We start from the raw sequence: 19,492 nt of genomic DNA on the forward strand, positions 1-19,492 counted from the left end.
TGTTGGGTGTGAGGTATAGGAGGATGTTGGGTGTGAGGTATAGGAGGATGTTGGGTGTGAGGTATAGGAGGATGTTGGCTATGAGGTATAGGATGATAGCTCTGGTGAAAGCTCTGAGAGGTTACTTCAGTGCTGCACATGTTGCCATGTCAGTAACGCCATGACAGTACGGGTAGAGTGACAGCTTCGGCTGTGGCGCCGCCGTGTAACTTTGTGTGAACAATAAAGTTGGGTGTGAAGAAGGGCTGCATTAGGGGCGGAGCCGGCGGGGGGCGGGAGTGACCTTCCCTAGACTAGCTGTGTGCCGGGCAGCCATCTTGTCAGTCTGCGGCGCGGAGAGAGGCGGACACGGAAGACCCCGCTCAGCAGACACCGCTCACCCCGCCGGAGGAAACATGCTGTCAGTCCGCGTAGCCGCCACCCTCGCCCGCTCCCTGCCCAAGCAGGCCGGCCTGGTACGTCCGGAGTCCTCCGCTCACCTCCCGGGCCCGGCCCCCCCGTGCAGCAAGACCGGTCACCCCTCTCTGCGGCCTGCACTGCCCTCCGCGCCACGGCTCCTAACAGCGTGCCCGCACATGAGGGGATGAGCAGGCGGCCGCTCCAGGCGAGGCCGGGGATCAGCGCTCCAGCCTAGGCCGCTGGCTTTCTGTGAAGGTCACTGCGGCCCCGGGTGTCCCTGTCCCCGCTGCTCGGGCTCATAGCTATAGGGAGGCTGTGGGAGCAGTGATAACGCAGCAGGTTTTTTCGGTGTTTCAATGATAGATCTTTCCCTACATTCTGCTTTATGGAGGCAGCAGATACTGGGCGGCCAATTACATGTGCTGCAGCCCCTAATGTCTTATATATGTCTCTGCTGTTACTGCGGGGCACTGTGCTGCACAATGCCATGCATGTGTATGGCTGCACTCTGTACCCGGCTCCTCGGGAGACCCCTCTGGTTACTGCACCTGGATCTTTTCTGCTTATTTGGATATATTGTCCTACTGCAGGGGTATTCAACCTTGGCCTTCAAGCTGCTGTGGAACTGCATATCCCAGCATGCACTGCCTTAGTTTTAGCATGCTGTTATATCAAAAAGGTGTCAGTGCATGCTGGGATGTGTAGTTCCACAGCAGCTGGAGGGCCAAGGTTGAAGACCCCTCTACTACTGTATATACAGGCTTTCTGTAATGTCTATTTGGGTATACAACACTGTATACAGGCTTCCTGCTCCATTACTATATACAGGCTTCATTCTCTCTGCATTGCATTTGTGGATATATTGTTCTATATAAAAACTGGTGTCTATGTGGATATATTGTACTATATACAGGTGCCCTCAGCATTGCCTATGTGGATATATTGTACTATATAAAGACACGGCACTGTATATGTAGATACAGTAGTACTATATAAAGTCACTGCACTGACTGTGGATATATTGTACTATATAAAGATTATGTGGACATATTGTACTATATAAAGACTGCACTGTCTGTGGGTATATTATACTATATACAGGCTTCCTGCTCTCCGTGTTGGGGTGGAATAGCTGTGGCTGTGATCTGCCTGTGCACTTTTCTATGGCAGAAATGCTGTAAATTGCCCCTTGTTCACACAAACCACCTTGAGGTCGGCTCTGACAGCCTCTGCCCTTCAGGCCTCTCCTTGCTTATGTCCTTCATTGTAAAGCCGTCCATAGTTGGGCCTTATTGCTTATGCCATTGGACAGATTTGAATAGTCCTAATTTTCTTTCTGTATAGGTGTCCAAGAAAGCCCTCGGTGCAGCTTTCGTTGCTACTAGGAATATTCATGCGTCTGGGTCCTGGCTCCAGAAGACTGGTGAGTGTCTCGGTGACCTGTGTGTACTTGTTGCTGTTAGTGTCAGACTACTGTGCAGTGTCAAGGACGCCTCCTAGGCTGTGACTTTCCAGTGACTTTGGCAATATATATATATGTATTAACCTTTTAATCTGAAACACTTGATCTGCAATTTTTCAATTGACCTTTCTTGCCACTAAGTTTCAGAATACCTTTTATGTAGCTAAACTGAGTGAGCTTAAAGTTACTGCTACTGTCCAGGTCGCCCCTTCTGAATGATGTGTTCTGTATTGACTAAACCTGCTCACTGTGCAAGATTCTTATTGCATTCTGCACTTTTTTTTTTTTTTTAATATATATATATCCTAGGGTTGTTTTGGGACAGAGTATTTTTATTTTGGCAGATCCTAGCATAAATAGTTTCTGCGCAGATCTGTCCCCACTAAGTAATTTGCACATGTCTCTACTGTTAAAAAAAACAAAAAACTTGTACTGTGGTGAGTTTTATTCCTGTGGAGGCCAATGTGTGATTACTATTTTTTTTATATGTGGGAGCCAATGTGTATGTTAATTTGTTACGCATGCTAATGTTTTGTAGTGTGCCTCTGCAATTTTATGTTTTGTAGTGTGCCTTGAGTTGAAAAATACTGGTCTATTACATAGATCCACTCTGTGTACTGATAATCGCTCAACTATGTAAATATCAGAATAGCGTGCAACTCAATCAGGCCCCGAGTGTACTGAGGGGGGTAGGTGCACTACAATGATCTGCTCAAACTACAAATGGGTGAATACACTGAAGTTCCAAAAGTCATGGGATAGCATAATGGTAGATGGCGCCACCGTACTGTAGCATCTTGGAAATGCTCAGACCTGCATCAGTTGTTTCGCGAGTCAGTTTGTAAGGTAAATTGAATTATCTGCGTTCGACTGTGGCTTGATAGCGGCTGCCCGATGAATGGGACAATCCATTTCCGAAGTTGTGCGGACATTAAACATTCCTCGAACTACGGTGTCATCTGTGTACCAGGAATACCTCATCCAGTAGTTCAGGCAGATGGTAGGTTTTGGATGTGGCACAAACCCCATGAGGAAATGGTCCCCAGTTGTCAAGGCACCACTGTGCAGGCTGATGGTGGTGGCTCCATAATGTGGACTGTTAACATGGCATGGCTTGGGACCGCTTTTCCACCCGAACACGTCATTGACCAGTAGCCGATAGGTTACGTTGCTTGATGACCATTTGCAGCTCTTCATGTACCCCCACAATGATGGAAGATTCTGGCTGGGTAATGCACCGTGTCATCTGACCCATGTTGTCCAGAATTGGTTCGAGGAACATTCTTCAGAGTTCAGAAGAATGGTGAGATTGCCACCTTCGCCTGACATGAACCCAATCATTCGTTTAAGGAACGTGGTGGAGAGGTCCATTTGCACCCCTAGATACTGCACCTACAAATATCAGGGAGCTGTGTGAAGCTATCCAGGTGGCATGGTTCAACATCTCTACATGGCTGCACTTTGCCAGGTTAGAGGGTGTCTTACACTATATTGGGCACCTATCTCATGACTCTTGGCACTACAGTATATATATTTCTGCACACAGTATGGGAACAGTTAGACTATTGGCGTCCAACTCCGTATCGGGCTCCAAGGGGACGATTCAATTGTTGCAGCTGGCGGCTATGCAGCTCAACACTGTTTAATTGGACACTGCATGCGCGATAATGGGCGCCCAAAACAAAATACTACTTTGGGCGCCCATTAATTATAGCAGTGCCCCCATATTTTTCCAATGGGAATTTAGTATGTTTGACCAGGAATATGGCATTTTAATCTCCCATTTTCTAACTTTTTGGTATTTTCGATTTGTCTATTTTATCTTAACACCTGTTGGCTCTGTCACCTGACTTATTTCAGGCACTGCGGAGGTATCCTCCATCCTTGAGGAGCGTATCCTTGGTGCAGACCTCGGAGCTGACTTACAGGAAACAGGCCGTGTGCTCTCCATTGGGGATGGTATCGCCCGTGTGTATGGTCTCAGAAATGTCCAGGCAGAGGAGATGGTGGAATTCTCTTCTGGGCTGAAGGTATGTTGTTGGTTTCTACTTGCTTTAAAGTGGTATGTAAGTTTTTTTCAAATGCTTCTGGGAAAATGGGATTCGAGACAAAATACCTGGCCTCCGTGGCAGCGTTTTGTTAGATCTTCCATTGCTGGCCCCTTCTAAACCTACAGAAGATCTGGTGACCAACCCAAGCGATGAGACGTGTATGCATCTGGTCTCACAGATAGACTTGATGCCAGATGTTCCCTTCTAAATCAGGGAGTGTTCAGTTTAATCAGTTGCCAAAATAATTATTTCCGTTTCCCCAGCTGTCACAGCGAGAGGGGCCATTAGTGAACGTAGTGCCAGCTTGTGACCTAGTCGTTGGTGGATTATAGAAACCTGTGGTAATTTGACAGAAGTCCCGTATAGCTATCGAAGTAAGAGGCACACTTTTTTAAAGGGGATTTAGAGGAAAGTGAAAACATGTTCATCTTGTGGTTCTGCAGCATCACAGCTGGCTGAAGAGAGTACGTTATATTCTTAACCAGCTGATCATAATAGTTCTATCTGATTGTAATAATTCCAGGGTATGTCCTTGAACTTGGAACCAGACAATGTTGGTGTTGTGGTGTTTGGTAATGACAAACTCATCAAGGAGGGTGATATTGTGAAAAGAACCGGTGCCATTGTGGATGTACCTGTTGGTGAAGAGCTCCTGGGCCGTGTGGTGGATGCCTTGGGTAACGCTATTGATGGCAAGGTGAGTAATGTTGTGACTGCTAAATGGGTTATTTAAAATTATATATATATATATATATATATGTCTATCTCTCTAGGCTGTCTATCTCTCTAGGCTGTCTATCTCTCTAGGCTGTCTATCTCTCTAGGCTGTCTATCTCTCTAGGCTGTCTATCTCTCTAGGCTGTCTATCTCTCTAGGCTGTCTATCTCTCTAGGCTGTCTATCTCTCTAGGCTGTCTATCTCTCTAGGCTGTCTATCTCTCTAGGCTGTCTATCTCTCTAGGCTGTCTATCTCTCTAGGCTGTCTATCTCTCTAGGCTGTCTATCTCTCTAGGCTGTCTATCTCTCTAGGCTGTCTATCTCTCTAGGCTGTCTATCTCTCTAGGCTGTCTATCTCTCTAGGCTGTCTATCTCTCTAGGCTGTCTATCTCTCTAGGCTGTCTATCTCTCTAGGCTGTCTATCTCTCTAGGCTGTCTATCTCTCTAGGCTGTCTATCTCTCTAGGCTGTCTATCTCTCTAGGCTGTCTATCTCTCTAGGCTGTCTATCTCTCTAGGCTGTCTATCTCTCTAGGCTGTCTATCTCTCTAGGCTGTCTATCTCTCTAGGCTGTCTATCTCTCTAGGCTGTCTATCTCTCTAGGCTGTCTATCTCTCTAGGCTGTCTATCTCTCTAGGCTGTCTATCTCTCTAGGCTGTCTATCTCTCTAGGCTGTCTATCTCTCTAGGCTGTCTATCTCTCTAGGCTGTCTATCTCTCTAGGCTGTCTATCTCTCTAGGCTGTCTATCTCTCTAGGCTGTCTATCTCTCTAGGCTGTCTATCTCTCTAGGCTGTCTATCTCTCTAGGCTGTCTATCTCTCTAGGCTGTCTATCTCTCTAGGCTGTCTATCTCTCTAGGCTGTCTATCTCTCTAGGCTGTCTATCTCTCTAGGCTGTCTATCTCTCTAGGCTGTCTATCTCTCTAGGCTGTCTATCTCTCTAGGCTGTCTATCTCTCTAGGCTGTCTATCTCTCTAGGCTGTCTATCTCTCTAGGCTGTCTATCTCTCTAGGCTGTCTATCTCTCTAGGCTGTCTATCTCTCTAGGCTGTCTATCTCTCTAGGCTGTCTATCTCTCTAGGCTGTCTATCTCTCTAGGCTGTCTATCTCTCTAGGCTGTCTATCTCTCTAGGCTGTCTATCTCTCTAGGCTGTCTATCTCTCTAGGCTGTCTATCTCTCTAGGCTGTCTATCTCTCTAGGCTGTCTATCTCTCTAGGCTGTCTATCTCTCTAGGCTGTCTATCTCTCTAGGCTGTCTATCTCTCTAGGCTGTCTATCTCTCTAGGCTGTCTATCTCTCTAGGCTGTCTATCTCTCTAGGCTGTCTATCTCTCTAGGCTGTCTATCTCTCTAGGCTGTCTATCTCTCTAGGCTGTCTATCTCTCTAGGCTGTCTATCTCTCTAGGCTGTCTATCTCTCTAGGCTGTCTATCTCTCTAGGCTGTCTATCTCTCTAGGCTGTCTATCTCTCTAGGCTGTCTATCTCTCTAGGCTGTCTATCTCTCTAGGCTGTCTATCTCTCTAGGCTGTCTATCTCTCTAGGCTGTCTATCTCTCTAGGCTGTCTATCTCTCTAGGCTGTCTATCTCTCTAGGCTGTCTATCTCTCTAGGCTGTCTATCTCTCTAGGCTGTCTATCTCTCTAGGCTGTCTATCTCTCTAGGCTGTCTATCTCTCTAGGCTGTCTATCTCTCTAGGCTGTCTATCTCCTGGGGAAGTGTTCACTCTGGGATTTTATTTTTTATTCCAAGCAGTTTGCTGGTCACTGGGGGGGGGGGGGGGGGGGCACACAAATTTTGTATGGCAAGATTTTGATCACAATGAGTTATAAGCTAGAAATATAGTTGTCTTAATGCTTTTTTTAAAGAGGACCTTGACCCACTGGCAGAGTACATTTTTTTTTGTATTTAATCTCCAAAGCGCAACTTATTTTATAAAGCTATTTGTATTCAGTAACATTATACATTTTAATAACTGACCAGGGCAAATTTCATAAGGGGATTCCTCAAAAGGAAAAGGTAAAAATGCACGCGTATGGAGGGGACTTTGTACAAGTGAAAGTGAATCTTTATATTGGTTACTACAATCCAGTTCATGACTCCAAATGATGTAATTTCAATTCGTCCGTCTCTAAAAGCACCACAGTTCCACGTTAAATCTGCCTCCTGCTAAACGCCTTGCCTATACAGCCTCGGTCTTTCAGGGTTTTCCAATAAGTCTACTTATTTTACCATAGCCATATTGTATTGTCCCAAGTGGGAATAGCCACCGGCTGACATCAGGAATGCTGGATGCAGCGATTACAATTACGGCGAAATGAAAGACTGCATCACTTGTATTGCTGCTATCCAGAGTTGTGTGTGTGTTTTTAGTATGTCTCATTCAAGCCCTGGAGGCAGTGGTTTTGTGAGATAATCTCATAAATGCAGCATATTGATAGACTCCTAGCCTTTATGTTTGTTTAGAAAACTAGTAGTTAAAAGATCAATACTCTGTAACTTAATCCATGAGAAGGTAGGGAAGCGATCTCCCCTGACAACGCAGTGCTTGTGTGGTCAGCTGACACTACTCAGACACCACAGTACTCCTGAAGTCTTGCTGTGTGTAGGTTGTGCACCTTAAGTCCCTTTTTTATGTAATTAAAAAAATTTTGGCGCTACAAACAAGAAGTTTAGTGGTAGTTAAGAGGTTTGTCTAGCGATCCTGATTCCATTATTCTTCATTAAAAGGGCCCACTTGGAGCCAAAATCCGTAGAAGAGTTGGCCTGAAGGCCCCAGGTATCATCCCCCGAATCTCCGTGCGAGAGCCCATGCAGTCTGGTATCAAGGCTGTGGACAGTTTAGTGCCCATTGGGCGTGGACAGCGTGAGCTGATCATCGGTGACAGACAGACTGGGTAAGATTCTCTTTCTTACAAAGGCTAATATGGTATAATATTTGAGAAGGATTTACCATGTATTGTATGTCCCTGCACAGCTCTTCAGGAGTGTCCTGCAACCATGATATCACAGCTTGAGACACCAAAACAACCCCATTGCTAGCCCCTGTATGAAAATAAACTGCTGACCGCAAAGGGTCATTGGGCTTTTTACCTAATGGTTCTCACCCATAGTGACTGCGCAGGAGGCCAGCCTGACTGAATCATACGGTTACTGAGGTTGAGCTGCAGGATTTCTGTTGTGCATTTGTAGCCCCTTATTAATATCCATGTATATAGTGCCAGCGTACTAAGTAGCGCTTTGCAATTGAGGACAAACGAGTCTGAGCATTTAGCCGTAGATTGCAAGCAGCGGCCATCTAACCTCTAAGGAGTTTGTGACATGAGGCCACACTTTATGGTACATAATACTACGGTTATTTGGTACCCCCAATTCCCCCACTTTTAGTGATGGCCTCTGAATAACCCAGACCAAGCCAAATTTGTAGACACACATCTGCATATGTTTAGGGGTCTGGTTCAGTATTCTCATTACATAGCACCATGGTACATTAATGAGGTGACTTCCAGTGGTCCTCTAACTATATAACTATTACTATTTCATAGAAAAACGGCCATTGCAATTGATACAATCATCAACCAGAAGAGATTCAATGACGGAACTGAAGAGAAGAAGAAACTGTACTGTATCTATGTGGCCATTGGCCAGAAGAGGTCCACCGTGGCCCAGCTGGTGAAGAGGTTGACTAACTCAGGTATGACTTGCTTGGTTTGTGTAATGTTTTGTACTTGGATACACTGTCTGATTTTAAGGCTAGTAGTGAGTAGTAACTGACCTGGTTTGGTCCCAAATACTTTCCTGTACTATATGCAACCTATTTTTACTAGGCAATCCTCTATTGCAGGGGTGGGGAACCTTTTTTTTTTTTTTTGTCGGGGGGCCTTTTTGATACATATATAACATTTGTGACCCTGGTGCAGGCCACGCCCCTCCGTGTGTCATAGGGCGGAGCCACAAGCGCCAGGGATTACAGCAATGCTTGCAGCATCCTGAAGATGCTCCACGGAGCTGTAAGGGCAGCGGTGTGACCGTCTGAAGCGTACTATGGATGCTCCATGCGGCACTGCTGCATAGATTCTGGCTGCAGGGTGCCACTCTAGGCATCTCGCTAGCCAGATAAGGCTAGCAGAAAAAAAGCTCCATGGGCCAGACCAAATTATTCCGGGGGCTTTATACGGCCCCCGGGCCTGAGGTTCCCCATCCCTGCTCTATTGTATCACTACTCTTCAGTACCTCTGCAAATACTTCTAATCTTACACTGAGCACTTAACTACTGTGCAAATGGTTTTTTAAATAAGGCCTCCAATTATGTTGACCTTGGTGTTGAGGTCAGAGTACTATTGCTAAATTGGATTATTGATACAGGCGGCTTTGCCACTTAAATACTAGCGAAACCGCGCGCGTCCGAGAAGGGGGGCATGGTCATCGAAAAGTGGAAGTGTCTATAAGACGCGTCCCCTTTTCGTCACTCTTGGGGGCGTGCCTGGCACTTACGGACACGCCGGGCAGCCCCCAGGCGCTGCAGACAGGAAGAATAGATGCCGGGCGCATGCGCCCGGCGTCTATTCTCCGGCGGTGACCGGGTTACTGCACATTTCTACTTCAGGGTCCATAGGGGGTCCACAGGGTTGACCTTGGGTTATAGCTGGAACAGGATCCATGGGCACCACACAGTTAAGCTTTTAGCTCCCAGGATGCACTTGGGTCCTCCTCTATACCCCGCCCCCGAGCCACAGGCACCTCAGTGTAAGCTGGTGCCCGGCCGGAGTCGGTCACCGCGCAGGGGGGCTGCAGGAGCAGCCCCCAGAAGCTTTTTATTTTAAGTTAAATTTTATTTATTTTTAATCTCTTTTTACTACAGACGGCAGCGAAGGGCTGTCTGTACAGACGCCCACGCTGCCGCTCTGATCCCCGACTGGCGCCGCGACGCCAGTACTGATCTGGGGATCGCGGCGGGAGGGCAGAGTCCGTACTAGCCGGACTCTGTCTACCTCCCAGGACTGCTGCCGGAGTCGCCGGGGATTCAGGTAAGCCGCGCGTCGCTGGCTAGCGGCGGCGCGCGGAATGCCTTAAATGCAGTCCTTTAGCCTCCGGTCCGGGGGACAGACCGGAGGCTGCTGGCAGTGGCGGCGGGCCCCCCCCATAACCCGTGGGACCACTAGACCACCAGGGATAAAGGGGCAAGCGGGAAGCCAGCATCCCTGGGGTTATGGCCAGCCAGGGGAGGAAGCCTTCCCTGTTCAGCGGCTCCTCCCCTCAGCTCAGCGCGCCTTTCAGCACGCAGTCTGGCGTCGCTGAGCTGCATCTACTCGGCCACTCCTCCTCTGAGGTCTCCAGTGGCCATTTTCCCAGTGGCAGCGCAGATCTCAGGGAGCACGCGGACCGGTCCCCCTGTGTACCTCTCCCCTGATTAAGGACAGCGTACACAGCACTATAGCCCTCCCAGACACTGAATCTGGGCAGGTTGATTGTAGTGTAAAGGTGCAGTGAGTATATCTTCCTGCATGGTATGTGACTTTTGCTAGTGCTGCCCGTCTGTGCTTATTTTCCGCTTACTGTCAGCTTATACCTATCCCTTTACTTCTCCTACAAGCCCTACAGGTGTGTGGGGGAGGGGCGTTTCTACTGACCTCACTTATATAGATCACGTATTTGTGAGGTCCGTCACATACAGTTGTGTGCTACTCAGTGCCATATTGTGGGCTGTTGTTCAGCACACCGGTGAGTGCGTTTTACTTCTACCCTGGTGCCAGATATATAATATATTCTGTCATGTCAGACGAGGAGGTTGAGCGCTCAGTGGCTCCGGTGTTGGCCTCCTGCGGACGCTGTTCTGCAGGAGTAGATAGGGAGGATTTGTCACAGGATGGCCTGTGTAGTCGATGCCAGGTGGCTCCTGGCCCATCCAGACGTTCTCTGGCGCAGGAACCACCGTGGGCGATGTTTTCTCAAGTGCTGGTGTCTATTGCGGACCGTCTGTCGGTCCCGACTGCTCTCCCTACTAGGGCGGTGCCCCAGCCGACCATCCCCCATTCCCCGGGTGTCCCGCAGTTATTGCGGAGTCCTCCTGGGTCTCAATCAGTAGGTCCCTATGCGGGGTTGCCTATGTATATACAGGCTTCCCCTGTGCCGCAGCAGCCTGTGGTACCTTTTCAGGCCCCTATGGCGACTCCTCCACCATGGGTGGATGTGCTCTCCAACTCCGTGCAAAATTTGGCGGCCGCTTCCTCGGCTTTTCAGTCAATGTTGCAGACTGACATGCCTTCTAGGATTTCAAAACGCCCACTCATGACACGGGCTGCTCAGGTATCGGACTCAGAGGGTTCCTCAGATGATGGGGAGGTCCCTGATGACACTGATTCGGACGCCTCGGTCCAGGAAATGGATACCAAGTCGTCCATTAATGTGCGAGCACTAGTTAGGGCGGTGCGAGCTATTCTTCTTATAGAGGATGAGGCACCGGTTCCTAAGTCGAAGTTTCCTAGTTTCAAAAAAACTAAGGTGGCTTCTGCGGTGTTTCCCCTGTCGGATCAGTTGACGGATCATATGGCGGTAGCTTGGCAGGCGCCCAGTAAGAGATTCCTTCCTCAGAAGCGGTTGGCTTCTAATTACCCCTTCCCTGAGGCACATTGTAAAAAATGGGAAACTCCACCGGCGGTGGATTCCCATGTCACCCGTTTAACTCGGGGCGCCACCTTACCATTACCGTCGATATCCTCGCTGAAGGATCCCACGGACAGGAAAGTTGAGACTTGCTTAAAGTCTATTTACTCCCTCTCCGGGGCGGTGGCCCGACCGTCCATGGCCATCTCCTGGGTGGCCAAGGCCATTGAGGGGTGGGCCAATGCATTGGAAGATACCTTCCCAGACGACGCTCCGGATGTCCAGCGGGCGTTGTTGGGACAAATGAGGGACGCTGCTTCTTACATTGGTGAAGCTTCTTTAGATGCTAGTCTGCTGACCTCGCGGGTATCGGCTGCAGCGGTGTCTGGCCGCCGATCCTTATGGTTGCGGTCCTGGAGAGCGGACTCTGATTCAAAGAAGGGTCTGGAGGCCTTACCTTTCAATGGTGAATTACTATTTGGTCCGGACTTGGACAAAATAGTGGACACCCTGGCTAAATCCAAGTCGGCCTTCCTCCCTTCGGCGGCACTGCCTGCTAAGGTTCGGAGTTCGTCTTTTCGTTCCTTTCGGGTTCAGGGTAAGGCGAAAGGTCAGTCCTTCCCGAGACAGTCTGCGAGTAAGACTGCCTCTAAACCCAAGAAGCAAGCCTGGAGTGCTCGGCGCCCTTCTTCCAAGCAGGAAGATAAACCTGCGGCCTGATGGGACGGGCCTCCCTCTGGGGGACCCCAGAGTGGGAGGCCGACTTCTTCTATTTGCCCAGTGCTGGCACAATACCACCACGGATGCCTGGGTTCGAGAAGTGGTCTCCCAGGGGGACGCCCTGTCTTTTCGGCACAGACCACCCAACCAGTCTTACTGCACAAGTCCTTCTCAGGACAAGACCAAGGCGTTACAGGTTCAGGAGGCTATAGAGTCCTTGCTGAAAGCAGGGGTCATTGTTCCCGTTCCTCTATCACAACGAGGGACGGGGTATTATTCGTCTCTGTTTCTGGTGCAGAAACCCAATGGTTCTCATCGCCCTATCCTCAACTTGAAGTCTCTGAACAGATTCCTCAGAGTTCCCAAGTTCAGGATGGAAACGTTACGTTCCATCATTCTGGTGATGGAACCTGGGGATTACATGGTGTCCCTGGATATCCAGGACGCCTACCTCCATGTTCCGATAGCACCTCCGCACCAGCGGTATCTGAGGTTCGCTATCCTTCAACACCACTATCAGTTCCGGGCGCTACCCTTTGGTCTCTCCACGGCACCGAGGGTGTTCACGAAGATTATGGCGGTCATGGCCGCACTTATTCGGAACCAGAATGTACGGCTGCTGCCGTATCTGGACGACCTCCTGTTGCTGGCGAGCTCCCCGGAGGTACTGCTTCAACATCTCCACCTGACGATCGCTTGCCTGCAAGCACACGGGTGGTTGATAAATTGGAAAAAGTCCTCCCTGATTCCATCACAGCGGATGGTTCATTTGGGAGCCCTGCTGGATTCGCGTCAGCAAAGGATCTTCCTGACTCCGGAGAAGGTCGCCTCCCTACAGCTGCGGATACACAGTTGCCTGAGCCGTTGCCGCCTGTCGGTCCATTCGGCTATGAGAGTTCTGGGGTCCATGGTGTCGACATTCGACATGGTGGAATTTGCCCAGTTTCATTCCCGGCCCCTGCAGGGGCTGATTCTATCAGAATGGAACGGGTTACCTCACCGGATCCGCTCTCAGGTGCTGGTGTTGTCTCCGGACGTTCGGCAATCTTTGGCTTGGTGGCTTCAGACAGCTCATCTGGTCGAGGGGCGCCCATTTTGGATCCCGGACTGGGTCCTGCTCACGACGTATGCCAGTCTCCGGGGTTGGGGGGCAGTGACCGGCTCTTTGTCGCTTCAGGGTCGTTGGTCAGCGGAAGAAGCACTTCTCCCCATCAACATCCTGGAACTGCGGGCAGTATACAGGGCCCTGCAGCCGTCCGGCCCCGCTCTTCACGGAAGGGCGGTACAGGTGCAGTCCGACAACGCCACCACGGTGGCGTATATCAACCACCAAGGCGGAACTCGCAGTCAGGCAGCGATGTCGGAGGTGTCTCGTATCCTGACTTGGGCGGAGGGTCACATTCCAGCGATCTCGGCGATCTTCATCCCCGGAGTCCTCAATTGGGAGGCGGACTTCCTCAGCCGTCACGACGTGCATCCCGGGGAATGGTCGCTTCACCCAGAGGTGTTTCAGCTACTCGTGGACAGGTGGGGACTGCCGGAGCTGGACTTGATGGCCTCCCGTCACAATCACGAGTTGCCCGTTTACGGGTCAAGGACAAGAGACGCAGGCGCAAGTCTGGTGGACGCGCTGTCGGTGAAATGGACGTTTCACCTGGCGTATCTGTTTCCTCCGCTATCCCTGCTTCCTCGGGTTCTGCGGAAATTCAAGCAGGACGGCGGCATGCTCGTGCTGGTAGCTCCGGCGTGGCCCAGACGTCCTTGGTACTCCGATCTCAGGAGCTTCTCCATCGACGCTCCGTACCTTCTTCCTCAGCGTCGGGACCTGTTGTCTCAGGGGCCCTGCCTTTACCCGGATCTGGGTCGGCTGTCTTTGACGGCGTGGCTCTTGAGACAGCCGTCTTGAGGTCTCGGGGCTTCTCCAGTTCAGTTATTGGTACCATGCTCCGGGCACGCAAGCCTGCTTCAGCACGGATTTATCACAGAGTGTGGCACACTTACTTTCAGTGGTGTGAGTCCAGACATTATGATCCTCAGGTGTTCCGAGTTTCTAGGATCTTGGAATTTCTTCAGTCAGGATTGGATCTCGGCTTACGCCTTGCATCTCTGAAGGTTCATGTGTCCGCCTTGTCCGTGTGGTTTCAACGGCGGATTGCAATACTACCAGACGTTCACACCTTTTTCCAGGGTGTTCTCAGGATCCAGCCTCCCTTTGTGGCTCCTTGGGACTTGGCGGTGGTGCTACGGGTCCTGCAGGGTCCTCCGTTTGAGCCTCTTGAGGCGGTGGAGCTCAAGTGGCTGACATTTAAGACGGTTTTTCTCCTGGCAATTGCTTCGGCCAGGAGGGTGTCTGAATTGGGGGCGCTTTCCTGTCTCCCTCCTTTCCTGATTTTTCACCAGGACAGAGCGGTGCTCCGCACTCGTCCTGAGTTTTTGCCCAAAGTGGTCTCGAAGTTCCACATTAATCAGGAACTTGTTGTGCCAGCTTTTCAGTCCCCTGGTCTTTCAGCTGGTGAGACTTACTTAGATGTGGTCCGGGCGCTTAGAATTTATGTAGACCGGACGGCTTCGGTTAGGAAGTCTGATTCCTTGTTTATCCTCTTTGGTTTTCACAAGAGGGGTTGGCCTGCCAACAAACAAACGTTAGCCCGTTGGCTTCGTTCCGTTATTTGTGAGGCTTATGCACAAGAGGGTTTACCTGTGCCAGCCTCTGTTAAGGCTCATTCCACTCGTTCTGTGGGTCCCTCTTGGGCTGCTAGACGTGGCGCTTCTGCTGTTCAGCTGTGTAAGGCGGCCACTTGGTCTTCTATTCAAACGTTTTTGAGGTTCTATGCGTTTGACACCTTCGCCTCTCAGGATGCTTCCTTTGGGCGCCGGGTGCTCCTTTCAGCACAGGAGCGTCCCCGCCCTTAGTTGAACTGCTTTGGGACATCCCCAAGGTCAACCCTGTGGACCCCCTATGGACCCTGAAGTAGAAAACAAGAGATATGGTAAGAACTTACCTTTGTTATCTCTGTTTCTACGAAGTCCATAGGGTCCACAGGGCGCCCGCCCTGACGCACCTGGCTTCAAATGGGCTGTGTGGCTGGTCACCGGTTTTCCGTCTCCTATTGCTGTGAGTATGGTTTCTTGTGTGTTCCAGTCTTCCTTCTCTCTGTTCCATATTCTCCTCCGGCCTAGGCTGCTTACCAACTGAGGTGCCTGTGGCTCGGGGGCGGGGTATAGAGGAGGACCCAAGTGCATCCTGGGAGCTAAAAGCTTAACTGTGTGGTGCCCATGGATCCTGTTCCAGCTATAACCCAAGGTCAACCCTGTGGACCCTATGGACTTCGTAGAAACAGAGATAACAAAGGTAAGTTCTTACCATATCTCTTGTTTTCTTCACACACGGGACACTGCGACCCGCGGGTGAAGACTGCTCCCGCAAGCTGTTAGAGCAGGGTGCTTTTTGCCTTCCAGAAGGAGGGAAGGGCTCCGCGCTGCGCCCCGCTAAAACAGCCTAGCATGCCGGATGTTTCTTTTTTTTTTTTTTATACAGTTTGAGTTATGTTTTGTTTGACAGCTATTATCACATTATGCTTTTAGTTTTTTCACTTCAAATGGATTCACTTTTATGTTCAAACAATGTTTTTTTTTTTTTGTTTTTGGACAGATGCCATGAAATACACAATTGTGGTGTCTGCCACAGCCTCTGATGCTGCTCCCCTCCAGTACCTGGCCCCATACTCTGGCTGCTCCATGGGAGAATATTTCCGAGACAACGGAAAACACGCTCTCATCATTTATGATGATTTGTCCAAGCAGGTGAGGGGCTTTGTGACGTTTTGGCTAGTGCTGTAATGAGAGGCGGATAACTGTAAGGTACTGCCAACTAACCAGACCAAAATTCACAGCAGCATTTAACAATGTAGAGCCATGACCTCTCCAAAAAATATGGTAACTAGGCCTTTCTTTCATGTCAATTTTGAAATATAAGCGTCGAGTTCTAGACATTATATAACTTCAATGGCCATAGGCTAACTTGGCATGCCAGAATGAAACTGAGCTTGTCCTATATAATAATTACCTGATCTGGTCTCTCTAGGCCGTGGCCTACCGTCAGATGTCTCTACTGCTGCGTCGTCCCCCTGGTCGTGAGGCCTACCCCGGCGATGTGTTCTACCTCCATTCACGTCTGCTGGAGAGAGCCGCGAAGATGAACGATCAGTTCGGAGGAGGCTCCTTGACTGCTCTCCCCGTCATTGAAACACAAGCCGGAGATGTGTCCGCCTACATCCCAACAAATGTTATCTCCATCACAGATGGGCAGGTACGCAGCCCCTAGAGCTTTCACTGAAGGCGTTCGGTGTACGTGTATGCTTCAGGTATTTAACTTTTTCAATCTTGTAGATCTTCCTGGAGACTGAGCTGTTTTACAAGGGTATCCGGCCTGCCATCAATGTCGGTCTGTCTGTGTCCCGTGTAGGTTCTGCTGCTCAGACCAGAGCCATGAAGCAGGTAACATTGGATTTGCAAGGGTCTCAATTGTTTTACTTGTGATTTGTGGCCTTTAGAACTTGTAGCGTTGTATTAGGTTTTCATCTGAAGCTTAGACAGCTGCTGTCTATCCACAGGTGGCTGGTACCATGAAGCTGGAGCTGGCTCAGTACCGTGAAGTAGCAGCTTTTGCCCAGTTTGGCTCTGATTTGGATGCTGCCACCCAACAACTGTTAAACCGTGGTGTGCGTCTGACTGAGCTGCTCAAGCAAGGACAGTATGGTAAGCGGTACTCTTGTCCTGTGCGACTGCTGCCTTTAATGCTAATTGCACATGTGTGGTAGCTGTGGTATTGGTGGCTGGGGCTATAAATGTCTGCCTTCTCTTCCAGTCCCCATGGCCATTGAAGAACAGGTAGCCGTTATCTATGCTGGCGTAAGAGGTCATCTGGACAAAATGGACCCAAGCAAGATCACCAGATTCGAGAGCACTTTCCTGGCCCACATTAAAGGCCAACACCTGGACCTGCTTGCCACCATTAGGTAGGTTTTCAAATGTAGCCAACTTCGGCCTTTGTATTAAAGTTGTGATAACCCCTGTGTCTAGAGGGAGCAACGTATCAAACCTAAACATTGCAGTTGCCCAGATCAACCAATCTGCTTCTATCATTTTATACAATGTGCTAGCTGATTGGTTGCTTTGGGGCAATGTCTCTACTTTGTTCACTTTTTTCAAATTTTTAGATGTGTTTATTACCTTTCCCCAAATGTCAGCACATCTAGGAAACTGGGTCCTGGCCCAGTCTGGGGCTGGTACGATAATCTACAGCGGAGAATATTGTGCTAATATGCGACTAGGGGCATTGGGATATGGCCGACGCATGCATGCTTCCATATCCACCTTTCTGTTATGCTAAAATCTCTATTAGAGATGTTAAGGAGTTGACAGTCGGGATAGGGGTCCCTCTCCTGGGGTAGATGGACTCCCTCTTTACACACACAGCAGCCGAGGAAACAGGACGCAAGTCTGGGGTTCTTGTACAAACTGGTCGGCACCAGTCTTTATTGTACCAAACGCATAAACAAAACCCTAGCCCCGTCTGGGCACTAACTAAACAGTGGGTACCCTCACTACCAGAACGCTAGGGCCTACTGCCCTCACCATCAATAACAGAACGTGCACAGTACTTGCAGGGTAATCATAGTGTCTCTGGACATGCTAGCCTGCATGCCTACTTCCCCAGGTGTGAGACAGTCACAAACAAACCATGCTTATCTTAGCCATTTTCAGCTGCAAGCCCTAATGAGCCTGTTACCAGGCTGAAAGACCCAAAACCTGGAGTGGCCTGTTGATGGAGCCCTCCCTCTCCTCACATCCACACCCCCAGGACCCGAACCGGCTTTTCCAAAAGCCGATACTCTGGTCTGTTTACAAAACAGACTTCCCCTTGGGTTTTTTAGAACACATAGGCCAAAACCTAGGACATATGTATCTGCCATTGACCACTTTACCAGTGCTTCTATCACATGGTGTATAGACTATGTTGATCAATAATTCTGTCCTTGGTGACCAAATGCATACTATGCTATAGCTGTAATTGTATCTTAGTAAGTATAATGGTGAAACGCGGGCTGTTGCACTGTACTTGGATAGATATCACCCTTTATAGGCGAGCCATCTAGGATACCGTTCCAACTACCCCTAATGGCTGTCCTCCAGCCTCTAGAGGTGCTCTGTACAGTTATACCCCTTTTACACCAGAGCTAAAACCCAGGTTTATTGCAGGGTTAACCCAGGTAGCTCCTTGGTGTAAAAGGGGACAGGGTTGGAATCCCGGGTCGAGTAACCCGGCAATCCAACTTGGCTAACTTGCAGGGTTTAATACGAATGACCCGTGAAACCCTGCAGTGTAAACTGTACCATCCGGGTCACTATGACCTGGAGCGTGCCGCATGCAGGCTAATTGGCCGGGCCTCAGTGGCGGTTGGAGATGTCATTTCCAAGCGTCCACTTCCACGCTGGAAGAGCTGGGTCACTGCAGACCTGGATCTGGGAATTCCTGGGTCGGCACCAGCTAAATTCCGGGGTGTGATCTGATTTTGGAACCCTGATCCAACCTCCTGGGTCAGACCTGGAACTTAGGTATAAAATCAGTATATGATGTGCCACTCACCCCCACCCCACTTCCTGACTGCTCTTATCGGTAGCGATGCCGGCTCATGGGTGACAAAATTTTTGTGAATGTTGCTACACTGTAGAACCACTTGCTTTAGGCTAGTCAGCTTTGTAATGCTGCCATACATAATACAAGGAGATAAAGTTTTAACTAGTATAGTCTGTATTCTGATCTGTAATGCTTCTCCCTTCCTCAGAACCGACGGGAAGATCTCTGAGCAGACGGACGCAAAGCTGAAAGAAATTGTATTAAATTTCCTGTCTACCTTTGAATAAACTCCCACCAGCTTGTGAAGCCAGACTGTGGATGTCGCTGTTCCCGTGTACCTGGTTCCATTTGCATTAAACTTATTAAAGCACTTGTGCTTTTAATGTACAGAAATTTCTCAATTGGAGAGTAAAATGTTCCATGAAAACTTTATTGCAGACTACAATTTTTTTTTTTTTGTTTTTTTTCTGTTGATCATACAAGCTTTATTGACCTCACTTACAGTTACTTGGCTTGTCAGCTCTTATGGTCTGGGCTGGTAGAGGTATTCTCTGCCTGTGGCTTTTAGGTGCTGTTTGTTTTGTAGATCATTGTATGAACCGTTCACACTTATTCACCGAATTCAATTAGCGATATTATTGCTGATTTTTCATGTGCAAAATTTCTATTTTAGGGTAATAATGTGGGGATTTCTTACAGAACCCTTTGGACTGCCCCCCCTAATGATACTTTAGTGGGGATTAAAAAATCGTAAGTTGCTTAATTTATTTTTTTTTGCTCGTGAAAAATGCATTTAATGTATTGGGGCAGGTATTTCGGAGGGCCATAAGGCTGCAGCACGTGGCTGGCGCAGGCGTTTTTAAAAAAAAAAAAACACCTGTGCCAGCCACGTGCGCAGCTTAAAACACTT

General features: G+C 49.2%; 1 protein-coding gene across 1 annotated transcript; it reads left to right on the forward strand.

Moving 5' to 3' along the window:
* The first annotated feature begins 280 nt into the window (after positions 1 to 280).
* ATP5F1A (ATP synthase F1 subunit alpha) lies at positions 281 to 19,014 on the forward strand. Its single transcript, XM_088476512.1, has 12 exons — positions 281 to 455; positions 1,744 to 1,822; positions 3,722 to 3,891; positions 4,436 to 4,609; positions 7,350 to 7,516; positions 8,165 to 8,313; positions 15,595 to 15,746; positions 16,027 to 16,251; positions 16,332 to 16,439; positions 16,556 to 16,700; positions 16,810 to 16,960; positions 18,791 to 19,014. The coding sequence occupies exons 1-12, from the start codon at positions 396 to 398 to the stop codon at positions 18,867 to 18,869; spliced, it is 1,659 nt and encodes a 552-aa protein (XP_088332638.1). The 5' UTR covers positions 281 to 395; the 3' UTR covers positions 18,870 to 19,014.
* Positions 19,015 to 19,492: the final 478 nt, after the last annotated feature.

Source organism: Taudactylus pleione, unplaced genomic scaffold (assembly GCF_031769625.1).
Source record: "Taudactylus pleione unplaced genomic scaffold, aTauple2 ptg000189l, whole genome shotgun sequence".
Classification (NCBI taxonomy): Eukaryota; Metazoa; Chordata; class Amphibia; order Anura; family Myobatrachidae; genus Taudactylus; species Taudactylus pleione.